Raw genomic sequence first — 13,366 nt, 5'->3', positions numbered from 1 at the left:
CAACAACGGCAGAAGCATTCCCAGAAGCGATGGTCCCGGATCCCATTAGGATCCTGGAGACCAACTTGAAATCAAGCTACAGCGAGGCGGGGGGAGAAGGGAAAAACCTGGGGTGGGCACTGCAGTGATAGGAGGAATCGGGGTCCCGCAAAGTTTAAATTTTTGAGGTATAAGGAAAAGTCAAAGCAGTGGGTTGGGGAGGGGGACTCCAGCGCCAATAATTTTTTTGTTTACATTAAATGGGCCATTTTGGGGGGTGGTGGTGGCTAGTTTGGCCTGCTAGGACCTTTGCAACTGGGGTGGGAGGGACGCGAGGGACAGGCTGCAATGGTTTTTTCAGGGAACCTAACTTAACCAGATATATTCTTTTTTTAAAGTATCCGGTTAAATCTAAAATTATACGGCTAACCAAAGCCGGGCAACCTTAAACATAACTGGCTTTGGTTAGTCAGATAACTAAGCACGTATATTCAGCTGTCGTTTATCCCGCTGAATATATGGGACAAGTCCACTAAACGGCCTATTGAATATTGACCTCATAATATCTTATAATCACTTATCAATATAACGCAAACTCAACCCTTTTAGGATGAAACACCCATAAGCATCAACCAGATAGCCCAACATACCCACATATTCATGTATCCTAATTAAAAATGAACTTCTGCTCACATTGCCTTAATTTATGAGAAATGTCTCCTCCACGATTATTTGTCACTTGTTTAATCACGAAAAACTTCACATCCTCAACTGATTGGGATGATGCTGACCCATGGGACATCAGGGGGGCGTTTTCCTTCAATGTACGTACACTACTTTTATGTTCAATAATTCTCAGTTTTATCTCTTGTTTCGTCTGGCCTTTGTAGATGTAATCACATGGGTATTCAATCACTTATATTACGCATGATGATCTACATGAAAAACAACCCAGTAAAAAATATGGGCGAGTTAAACAACTATTAGAAAAAGACTTTATTTGCATAACATTATCACATACTGAACACTCGCCGCAGACAGACTGTCCACATTCCTCTTATCTAACTGGCTCCAAACATGAATCTTTGGCACCATATAAAAATAAGAAATGGCTGGGTGTTGTTCAAACAAAAAATCAATGTTCCTTAGCTGAAATGACCCAAGGTTGTAAAGCCCTATCTAATATCTCCTTAATCTGTTCTTGAAGCCTATGAGTAGGGTCATGATCCAATATACGGTACACATCTGAATTATTCAACTGCCGAATGGCTTCTTGATCATATGCAACCTTGTCAAGTATGACCACACCACCGCCCTTATCAGCAGGGCATATCACTAAAGATGTCTCCTCCCTCAAAATCTTAATGAACCGAAATTCTTCTTTGTACAAATAAAACTTCACTTGCTCCTTCTCAGCTTCCAACCCCTTCAAATCTTGCAATACTAGATTCAAATGCTATCATAAGGGGGTTAGGAGGTTCAAAGGGCAAACATTCAGCTGAGGATGTGAATATTTTTGTGATTAAACAAGTGACAAATGATCTTGATGGAGACATTTCTTGCAAATTAAGGTAATGTGAGCAGAGGTTCATTTTTAATTGAGACATGTTGTCCCCTAATGATTTGAATAATGAGGTGGAATGGTCTACATTTGTATAATTATTTTGGTATAATTGTCCCTGGTTGGTTTTCATTATACCTTTGTTCGGGGAATACAGGTTTGGTGAAGAGGTACTTAAACACATTGTGGCGAATGAACGTTTATCCGTTGACGTTAACCCTGTTGTTCAAGGAGTCAGTGTTGAGGTGAGAAGATATGCATCGGCGTGTCTGGTCAGTGCAACAGTTTGTATGTTATTTTGGTATTTAGTACTTATGTATATTATTTTGGATATGGTGAATTTAAAGTTATGTTGAGTGTATATGTATATTTTGCTTCCTTAGGAATATCGTGGAAAAAGAGGTTGTTCGATGTATGAGGATTCATGACTGATGTGAAGGGAGTGTTAGCAACAAGGCTTTTCATGATTTTCGCTACATGGTGTGACACTTAGAAGTTTGCAAATGTTGGTAATATTTGCAGTCATTGGCGATTTGGGTTCTTTAAAATGTGCGCTAGATTGATAATGAGTTATTGTTTTGTAGGAATCTTGCCCCCTGAGGATGCCCGGTTGGGCGAAACGAGGGTCCCTTGTTAGGGAATATTAAGTCACCATGCACACTAAAGTATCATCCTAACTGACAAAAATATCAGTGTAGGAGGAAGCTATTTGATAGAGAGCCAGCGCTGAATGTTGCCGGCATGCTTTTCAGTACATTTTTGTACAGTGGTTGGATTTGGTTTAGAATTTTTTGAACATTTTGAATTTTTTATATTTTTGTATCTATTCAAAGATAAGGAGATGAAACAGCGGAAAATAATTCAATAAGTAGAAAAACGCCCTCAGTTACCTACGTTTAACAGCACTGAATAAAGTTTATTTAATTTGGAGGAAAAAACTTCAGATGCCTGATCTCGGCTAAAAGACTGCTTACTATCAGGTGACTAGGGCGCCATCATTAGTTTAAAAAACCTCCAAAAATACTTTTATTATTTTTTTGTTACATTTTTAATTTTATGGTTTTAGTAACATATAGGAACTGCTTATTGGGAAACCTCCAAACTGTGAAATGAGCAAACCCCAGTACATTCAAAAGACTTATCTTTGTCTGTTTAAAAACGTATCTTTGTCTTCTTAGTGGTTGAGATTCTGCATTGGCAAAACATCATGGTTTTAATAATGCAGAGACTGGACAGACTTTGATATACTTCTATCACCGACACTGACAGCGTTTTGCCCGCTAAAGGCTGCGTCAGCCCTTTTCTGTTGGAACATGAAGACTTCACATCTCTGAAAGTTTGATCGTGTGAGTATGCACTGTCTGAATGATAAAAATCTATTTTTTGAAAGGAATTCTAAGATCTTTTGTCTTTCTAGATGCATTGTGCGCTATCTGGACTGTCTCCCTGACGCAGCCTTTAGCGGGCGAAACGCTGTCAGTGTCGGTGATAGAAGTATATCAAAGTCTGTCCAGTCTCGGCATTATTAAATCCATGACGTTTGCCAATGCGGAATCTCAACCACTAAGAAGATAAAGATAAGTTTTTAAACAGACAAAGATAAGTCTTTTGAATCTTCTTGGGTTTGCTCATTTCACAGTTTGGAGGTTCCCCAATAAGCAGTTTCAAAATAGAAAAGTTGAATCTCCTTTCTATATGTTACTGAAACCATAAAATAAAAAATGAACTAAAAAATAATAAAAGTATTTTTGGAGATTTTTTTTTAACTATCGATGGTGCCCTAGTCTCCTGATCATAAGTATTTTTGTATCTGGCAAATTTTAAATTATTGATATTAGTATAACTATTGCTGCACTTTATTCTGCTTTACAATTTTAGAGTGGTTTTACGTTTATGAATGAGGTAAGCATGAGTATGGAATGTTTTTTGTATGAATAGAGTGAAGGTTTTTAGTAATTTGGGGTATGCAGGTATATTGGGCTATCTGGGTGATGCATATAGGTGTCATCCTAATAAGGTTGATTTTATGCTATATTGCTTTATATTGGTAAGTGATTATAAGGTATTATATTTTGTATATTTGTAATCTCACAAATATATACTGAAAGAAGTGACATTAAGATTGGAATATATTTAATTATAATTGAGACATTATTGTGAATGTTCAATTTTACAATAGCCAGAAATTCTCCCCAAAAAAGTGTTGGCTATCACTGCTGCTTTAAATATACTGATTTGGATTTTCTACACTTTTTGAATAAGAAATTCCCCCAAAGCGGGGTACAACATATTAGAATAGCACCAAACAATGCAAAGTCATTAACGGTATTAAAGTGCGCATTGAGGACTAAACTTTACATAAATCTCCATACTGACTGACTAAGCTGGAGCAGTAGGTCAGCCGAACACTAGTGGCTAACTCAAAATACATTCACAATAAATAAAATCACCCCTCAGCAAAACAACAGATGTACATAACGTTCAATGCTCCATTTTGGAGGTTGTTTGCAAAGAAAATGGCTGCAGTAAGGCAGCCGGGGACTCTGTGTGTGGAAGAGCGTGTGCGTCACCCTTTCACACATAGTTTTATGTGAAGTGCAGACAGGCGCTCCTGGGGAAGGGAAGAGGGTTGGAGTTGCTTTAAAACGTCTGTGCGGAAGGGTACACACGTTACGCCCTCTGAAGAGGTGGTGTAATTTTACGCAAGGTCATTTCTGCTTGCACTCGACCAACTGCCTGAGGATTTTCAAAGTAGAACTATGCACGTGAAGTCACTTTGAAAATCCTCCAAGAAGTCTGCCAGACTTTACCGCTATTCAGGGTAAAAACGAAGTGCAGGATTGCAGTCCTCGAGTCTTTCTGCGAATCCCGAGGTGGGGTGTGGCAGAAAGTCACAGAGAAGACACCCGGCGCAGCTCCTCACCTGTGCAAACACCTGGCCGATACAAGAGCGGGGTCCCAGGGAGAACGGGAAGTACGTGAAATACGGCCTGTTGTGGAGAAGCAGCATGGAGCCAGTTACTCGACCAGTAAGGCAAATTAACATGCAACAGTCACAGAAGGTTTAATAATCACATCTCAGCAGTATTTTAGCATTCAGCCTAAGTATCTTCTGGAATCCACAACATCTATCCTGCCTCGAATGATAGAAAGTGCACGTAAAAAATGGTTGCAAATAAATACATTTCCGATCGTCTTTTTTTCCATGAAGATGTCATCTGATCCTTATTCCTGTTTCAGGCACAGGCTGCCTTTCCAGGTAAAATAAATAACCAAAAAGTGACTGAACGTTAGTGAGAAGGCTGCTTATGACCCGTCTCCAGGAAGTCACCTGTGTTACAACCGTAGTCTGTTCATTACTCCAAAAGTGAGCAGCACGAGGCCTTCCCTTTTCTGTTTCAAATGGAAATTTCTATCTAGCCCAATGATTCTCTATTTTGGGGGGGGGGGGGGGGGGCAGGCAGCTGGTACTAGCTGGAATCTCTCGCCCCACCACCATTAGAGAGAGGAGGGCTGCAATCTTCCCACACATCTGCCTGCCTGTGAAAGAGAGAAAAGCAAGAGGGGAAAGGAACCTCCTGCCCCAGGACCACAGAAGGAAGAGAGGAGCTAGAGAGAAGGGTCTGCTGTCATTTGCAATGACATCCGTATGTGAGGAGGGGAGAGCGTCCATGCTCTAACTGCTCTAACATCCAAGCACACTAGTTAACTGAATGTGAAAAATCACCCAACTGCCCATCAGTGAGAATATAGCCAAGCAGGCCCAAGGCAGACGTGCAAATCACCAACAATCAGTTATTTGATGTTTAATAAAGGCTTCTTATGCTCATTTATGCTGTATTTCTTTCAGTGGGTAAAACCAGTCAATTAGGCTGGTTGGCATAATGAAATTACTACATTTTATATAAAACTGAACGTGGTGGAGCTCAGTGCAATGGCTTGCTTTCCTCACTGGATACTAGTAATAACAATAAATAGGGAACTATAGGAGAAAATACTTATTTTTTTCTTTTCAGAAAAAAAAACCATATAAGCTTCTTTCACTGGCAGCTAAGAGTACAGAAGAAAATGTGGCCACTTGATGTGTTAAAATTATTTTAGGTAGTTATTTTTCGTTTCCCAGAAAATTACTGTATGTAAAAGAAGGATTAATAGTGAATCAAAATAATCACCAATAATTGATAAATGTGGATCAATATATGTACATTACACATAGCTTAAAAATAAGGAAGGCCTGGAATTGTAGCATGCTGTCTTTCGTTTTTCTTTCTAGACTGCTTGGTACTAATGAGTTGAAGATAAGCAGGAGACTCTGTTCTTTCTAACATTTGTTTTTCTAAGAGATAAGGCTGGTGAAGGCCAGTATTCAGCAGTCTAGCACAGGATGCCTCTCTAACAGACATAGCCAGGCCATACATTTTATTCTAACTGTGAGTTTTAATTAGCCATAGCTTAATGAGCAATGGCTGGCTACTGTCAGAGTTATGAGTCCAAGTCAGAACACCTAACCCTTGTAGACTCTAGATTAAAGCCAGAAAATGAGAATATAAGGAACTGCATTTGACAGTGTTCTTTGGCTGAGCGACAGACTTGAGCTGGTAGCCAGTTCGTGGAATCCCCAAGCTCGTACAACCTTTCATTTTCAAGAATATACTGTTTCATAGAAAGGAAGGCCTACAAGGGAAGTATTTCCTATGTAGACTCTTTTCTTTATTACTATCTTTGTTATTGCATTAACAATTTGCCTTGATTAATCTATGTAATGCTTACTGTGATGCTGTATATGGATTACAATATTCACTTTGATATTGTTTATCTTTACTGATTATATAATTTTCTACCAATTTTTACCATATTTAGTAAACTAAGTTTTGCTTTTATAAGATTGTGTATGTGTGTTCCATGGAATAATATAACACCACTTTAGGCCACTGCTTACTCTTGATGTTGGCAATGGCTTGCGAAGAAGTCAGTAGCAGTGCACAAATCTGAGGCACCCTCTTATGAAAGATAAGCAAAACCATTTGATCAATTTTGGCAAAAGAAAGTCACATAAGTTGTCCATCAGCAAGGCACATAATTCTTATTTCTTATTTCTTTCATCTCATCTCCCATCTAGCTCAAATTCCAGCAACTGACGGAAAATAGTTACCTTGGAGCATCAGAGCTGAAGCGATCGGGGTTAAAGGTGAGCGGGTCTGGGAAAAACTTGTCCATCCTTCCCATTATGTACATGCTGAACTGTTAAGAGAAAACATTTGCCTGTATGAGCTGCGCATACTCTGCAGTTCTGAGTGAGCAGCCCAGAGGGAAAGCTCCCATGCATGCATACATCCATCTCTGTATGGAACAACTTGTTATGGGCCCACCCCAGATCACATGATCAACTACAGCCATGTAAGCACGATGCACAGACCATAATCAGAAACGTGCATTGTGATATAACACTGATTGAACAAAGCTTCAACCAACACACGTATAAGCTCAGTCTCACCCACTCACCAAATCACTGCCCAGTTATAGACTTAAAGTCCTGAAACAAATTAGGGGAAAACAGTTTTCTTGCTGTTTGCCCAATATTTGCCCCATGGCTAGAAGTGAAAAAAACTGGACTTTTTTTTTCCCATTTCTAGCCTTGGTGGAAAATACTTTTTCCCAGGCCTTCACATCTCATACTGAGGTTTTATAAATAAGGCATAATCTGAGCTGGAGGGCAGTGCGGGTCCGTTTTATGGGCATTGTCTTTGTTGGTTGTTTTATAATTTTACAAAAGATTTATTTTTTGTATAATATTCTTCACCACTCTGGGCAATCTCTTAAAGACAGGGATAGTGGTAAAGACATTTTTTTAAATAAATAAATCAAACTCTAGGCCTGTACACTGTAGAGAGTGGTGGGAGTGTCCCCAGGTCTGGCTGGGATTCCAAGCCTGGATCTTGTGGTAGATTGCTGAGCTGAAGGGAGAATCCAGTTTGGCTGATGGATGGCTTCTGAGCCATTGTTCCCAGGATGCTTCATGTATAATTGCAGTTCCAGATGTTCTTATGCAATTTTTATACCTTCAAAAAGCACCGATGGCAATTTTGAAGCTCCCCATGGTGCTTGTAGGCGTGGAAGAGAATTTTCAAAGGGAAACCCCCTGCAGAGTTTCCCTTTGAACATTCCACAGAGGGCCAGTGCTTCACAGAATTTTTATCCCACATACTTTGAAGATGCCAACTACATGGGCTAAAGAACAAGCAGGGGCCTCAAAATGGAATCCCCTTCTTCAATGTGTACTTAAGAGAGTCTGCACTAGCCCATCCCCTAGCACCCCACTCGTTTACCCATGGAAATCCCTTTGAAAAACTGCCCTGTCATTATAATTCATTCCTCAATAAAACTAGCAACAACTGTTGCCCTCTGGAAGGACATTAGGTCATTTAGCAGGCAAGCGAAGTTGAACCTGAACCATAAAGCTTCCTATACCTTCCTTTCTAGAAAACCTACTGTTATGGTTAAGCGGTGTTTGGGTGGATTCTTGGGTACTGAGGCAAATGACCACTCCCACGGGGAGGAGCCCCGTGAGGCGCCACAGTACTGGGCTAAACGCAGATGCACAAACACAGAGTTAGTTCTTTTATTAAACAGCCTGAAGTGTACCACCAGAGGTGGCAGTAGTGAGGTAGTCTGGATGTAGCAGTCTCAGGACCCTCGGCAGAGGGGACCCTTTTCACCCCATTGGTATAGGGGAATTCCGGAGTAGGTTTCCCAGCAAGGTAGCACTGTGGATAAGATAGACTGAGAATTAGATTACTCACTAGATGGTTGCTGTTGGTATGCGATTCCACCAGGTTGAAGAAGTTGGTAGCGGCACCGAGGCAGGGAGAGCAGGCCCTCGAGGAGCGAGTACCTGATCCTTGTAAGGCACCTGAAATAAAGCAGAGGGCCCCTGAGGAGCGGGTACCCAGGTTAGCAATACCCCAAAGGGCAGAGAAAGAGCTTCCAATGGCAGCACGGAAGCGGCAGAGTAGCTTAGACCGGCCGAGACCAATCCTTTGCTAACTAAATGAGCTAGCAACTTAGTACAGGCTATATACCCGGATGGCGTGACGTCAGTAGAGGGGAACGCCTCGGAGGTTCGCGCCAATACTGGAATAAAGACGTGGGTGGCCTGCACACCCTAGTAGGCCCTTGGGAGGAGCATGGCGGGAGGCAGCACCATAGCCATTCCGGGGATGCCGGAGAGGTCGGCTTGTAGACTTGACGGTAGCCATTTTCCCAAGGGAAGCGGGAAGTGCTGTGAACAAGGTGAGGCAAACGGGGCGAAACCGTCTAGCACCGACGGACGCAACTGTACCCCCCTTCAAATGGTGTCCTCCGGACTTCCTACCTGGTCTTGGTTTCAGAGGATGCATTCTGTGGAATTCTTGTAGCATCTTTTTATCCAATATATTAGCCAAAGGTGTCCAAGAGTTATCTTCAGGTCCATAACCTTCCCATGACAGGAGGTATTCTCTGCCTCTTTTTCTTACATCAAGGACAGCATCTACCTTGTACTGGATGTCTTCTTCTGCATCTACTGGTGTAGGTTCAGGTGTCTTGTTAGAGAACTCACTAAGGATCAATGGCTTCAATAGTGAGACGTGGAATGCATTATGAATCTTCAATGTAGGTGGTAGCTTCAGACTATAGATGAGATTGCCTAATCGTCGGAGAATGGGAAAAGGTCCAACGAAGCGTGGAGTGAAGTGAGCTGAAGGTATTTTAAGTCTTAATGCTTAGTGGATAGCCAGACTTTGTCACCAGGCTGGAAATCTGGAGCCTTGCAGTGGTGAGCATTGTATCCTTTCTTAGCTCGAAGTCCTGCTTTGAGAAGCATCTCTTTGGTCTGAGTCCAGAGTTGTTGAATATCTTTGGCAGTAGATTGAGCTGCCGGGGATGACACGGACAGTGGAAATGGCAGTGGTGGCAATGGTAGTCATCCGTAAACCACTTCGAATGGTGTTGATCCAGTGGATTTTGCTGGATGAGAGTTGATGGCGAATTCAGCCCAGGGCAACAGTTCTGCTCAATCATTCTGGCGAGTGTTCACGTAGGCATGAATGAACTGCTTGAGTGTCCTATTCATCCTCTCTGTTTGCCCGTTAGATTGAGGATGGTATGCTGAGGTGAAGTTGAGAGAAATGTCAAACTTCTTGCACAATGCCTTCCAGAATTTAGCTGTGAATTGGACTCCGCGATTGGAGACTATGTGCTTAGGCATGCCGTGTAGGCGGAAGATGTGCGGGATGAAGAGCTTGGCAAGCTCCATAGCTATGGGTAAACCAGGGAGAGCCACGAAGTAAGCCATCTTTGAGAACCGATCTACAGTTACCCAAATCGTGTTGTTTCCTCCTGAGAGTGGTAAGTCCACCACAAAGTCTGTAGCAATGTGTGTCCATGGCTCGTCTGGTACTGGTAAGGGTTGGAGTAGACCCCAAGGATGACTGGGTGGCGTCTTCTGTCTGGCACAATTTGCACAGGAAGCAACGTAGGAGAATGTGTCTTCCTTCATGGTGGGCCACCAGTAAACCTTTTGTAGTTTAGACAGAGCTCTGCATTGACCAGGGTGTCCAGTCAGTTTAGAGTCGTAAGCCCATGCTAACAGCTTTTTTCTGAGGTTCTTGGGTACGATGGTTTTACCTGCAGGTACTGAGTGAGTAGCTGCCAAAATGACTCTTTTCGGGTCAATGATGTGTTGTGGTTCCTCTGGGGTATCCTCAGAGAGGAATGAGCGAGATAGGGCATCTGCTCTGATGTTTTCATCTCCAGGGCGGTATTTCAGCACAAAGTCGAATCTGTTGAAAAACAGAGACTGTTTCGCTTGCCTATGGTTTAGGCGCTGTGCGTGGCGGAGGTACTCCAAATTCTTATGGTCTGTAAAGACTGTGATTTGATGTTGCGCTCCTTCAAGCCAAGGGCGCCACTCCTCAAATGCCATCTTTATTACCAGGAGCTCTTTATCTCCTATTCCGTAATTTTTCTCTGCAGGAGAGAAGCGATGAGAGAAGAATGAGCATGGGTGTAAGGCCTTGGAATCACCAGCTTGGCTTAACACGGCCCCTACGCCAACGTCTGAGGCATCAACCTCAACGATGAAGGGCTTAGTGGGATCCGGGTGTCGGAGACACGGGTTGCTTGAGAAGGCGTCTTTTAGTTTCTGGAATGCAAATATTGCCTCCCTAGACCAATTAGCAACATTGGCACCTTTCTTCATCATAGCTGTAAGCGGAACGGTGAGCGAGGAGTAGGTCTTGATGAAAGACCTGTAATAGTTGGTGAAACCTAAGAAACGTCTGAGAGCCTTCAAACCAGTGGGTTGAGCCCAATTCTTTATGCTCTCCAGCTTCTGTGGATCCATCTGGAACCCATGGTTGGAAACAATGTAGCCCAGGAAAGGCACTGATTCCTTGTGAAATTCGCATTTAGACAACTTAGCTACAGATGATTCTCACAGAGTCTTTGCAGCACTCTTTTGACATCCTCCAGATGAGTGGTCATGTCTTGGGAGAAAATCAAGATGTCATCTAAGTATATGATGACACATTTGTAGAGGAGATCCCTGAAAATGTCGTTCATTAAATTTTGAAAGTCAGCCAGGGCGTTACACAGGCCAAAGGGCATCATTAAATATTCAAAGTGACCGTCCCGGGTGTTGAAGGCCGTCTTCCATTCATCGCCTGCGCGAATGCGAAGTAAGTTGTAGGCTCCTTTAAGATCAAGCTTGGAAAAGATCTTGGCTCCTTGTAGTCTGTCAAATAGCTCTGAGATGAGAGGTAGCGGGTATCAATCTTTCACAGTTATCTCATTGAGACCTCTGTAATCAATACATGGATGTAATGTTCCATCCTTCTTCCCCACAAAGAAGAAGCCTGTGCCAGAAGGAGACTTGGAGGGTCTTATGAAGCCTTTTTGAAGATTTTCCTGAATATATTCGGACATGGCTTTATTCTCTGCCACGGAAAGAGGGTACACCCGTCACTTGGGTGGTTCAGTGTTCGGCTTCAGATTAATAGCGCAGTCATAGGATCTGTGAGGCGGTAGTACGTCTGCAGCTTCTTTAGAAAAAACATCTTGGAATGATGCATATTGAGGCAGCAACCCCGGCATCACTGGGGTAGTTGGCATGCAGGGTATAGGAGCGACCTCCATCAGGCAGTAACCATGACAATCTGGGCCCCATCATGAAAGCTCCAGAGTAGCCCAATTGAATTGAGGCATATGCTGCTGCAGCCACGGTAACCCCAGCAATATAGGGTGCATGGCTTTCTCTAAAACAAAGAAGGAGATAGTTTCAGAATGGAGAGCACCAGTTCAGACATACTGGTTCGGTGAGCTGGGTTACTTCACCCGGCAAGGGCTCTCCATGAACTGAAGATAGGAGTAGCGGGGACTTCATAGTGGTAGTGGGAATCCGCAAGTGCTCCACTAATCGTTGAAGAATGAAGTTACCTCCTGCCCCTGAGTCCACTAGGGCAAGAGTCTGATACTCTAAGGGTCCGCAGATCAAGGATACAGGAAGAGAGAGCGGAGGGAGGAGAGGGGGCAGTAAGACCTAAGAAGAGTCCTCCCGCAGGACTTAGGTCTGCCAGTTTCCCAGACATATAGGGCATGTATGAACAGCATAGCCAGCTTGTCCACAGAACATGCACAGCCCCAGTTTCTTCTGTGTCCTTCTCTCTTTAGCTGTCAGATGGCTGCAGCATAATTACATTGGTTCTTCCTCGCCAGCCTGGGTGTGGACCCAACTCGAGTTTCACCCTGTCAGGGTCTTCTAGGAGTCTTGGTCTCTTGAACCTTGTCACGAAGTCAGCGATCAATCCTTGTTGCCAACTTCACTAGTTCAGCCAAGGTCTTAGGCATTTCACGAGCAGCGAGCTCGTCCTTCAGATGAGAGTTCAGTCCTTCAAAGAAGAGGGTCCTCAGGCATTTAGGGTCCCAATGTAATTCAGAAGCTAGTGTCTTGAATTTGATAGTGAAATCAGCCAAAGGTTTATTACCTTGCTTCAAAGAAGATCCTGCAGTGGTATACCGGGCAGGGTCATCAAAAACCGATTGAATAGCTCGAGGAATCCTTCAGTGTCATGTAGAATAGAATTCTCGTGCTCCTACAGCAAAGAGGCCCAAAACAACTCTCTTCCGTCCAGATAAGACAAGATATAGGTGGTCTTGCATAAGCTGTGGGGAAATGGCTAGGTTGCAGGGCGAAGTGCATACAACACTGATTAATAAAACCTCTGCATCTCCAAACTTCCCCCGAGAAGCGTGTAGGAGCAGATAGAGGTACAATAGTCTTGACCGTCATTTCTGGCGGTGCAGCTTCTTTACCTGTGGTGGTAGGTAAATTCATCTGTGTGTGCAGCAAGTTGAATGCAGTAGTCAAACTCTCCAGCGCACTCTGCTGTTCAGAGATTCGCTGGGCCAGGCCTGAAATGGCCTGCAATGCGGTGAGCTGAGCCGAATCCAATAAGTTAGCAATCTGTTATGGTTAAGTGGTGTTTGGGTGGATTCTTGGGTACTGAGGCAGATGACCACGCCCACGGGAAGAAGCCCCGTGAGGCGCCACAGTACTGGGCTAGACTCGGGACGCACAAACACACAGTTAGTTCTTTTATTAAACAGCTTGAAGTATGCCACCAGAAGTGGCAGTAGTAAGGTAGTCTGGATGTAGCAGTCTCAGGACCCTCGGCAGAGGGGACCCTCCTCATCCCATTGGTATAGGGGAATTCTGGAGTAGGTTTCCCAGCAAGGTAGCACATTGGATGAGATAGACTGAGAGTTAGATTACTCACTAGATGGTTGCTG

At 43.3% G+C, this 13,366-nt stretch overlaps 1 protein-coding gene across 3 annotated transcripts in view; it reads right to left on the bottom strand.

Moving 5' to 3' along the window:
• The window catches only part of LOC115089710 (cholesterol 24-hydroxylase), a 78,800-nt gene that overhangs the window by 988 nt on the left and 64,446 nt on the right, over positions 1 to 13,366 (bottom strand). For 2 of the 3 annotated variants that reach the window (XM_029597923.1, XM_029597922.1), the window contains 2 exons: positions 6,693 to 6,781; positions 4,464 to 4,530 (listed from right to left, as the gene is read on the bottom strand). In XM_029597923.1, the coding sequence (XP_029453783.1) occupies positions 4,464 to 4,530; positions 6,693 to 6,781 (156 nt within the window). The remainder of the gene's footprint in view (positions 1 to 4,463; positions 4,531 to 6,692; positions 6,782 to 13,366) is intronic. The other variant, XM_029597924.1, reaches the window with a different exon arrangement.

Source organism: Rhinatrema bivittatum, chromosome 4, assembly GCF_901001135.1.
Source record: "Rhinatrema bivittatum chromosome 4, aRhiBiv1.1, whole genome shotgun sequence".
Lineage (NCBI taxonomy): Eukaryota > Metazoa > Chordata > Amphibia > Gymnophiona > Rhinatrematidae > Rhinatrema > Rhinatrema bivittatum.
This window is presented reverse-complemented; position numbering and strand designations above follow the sequence as displayed.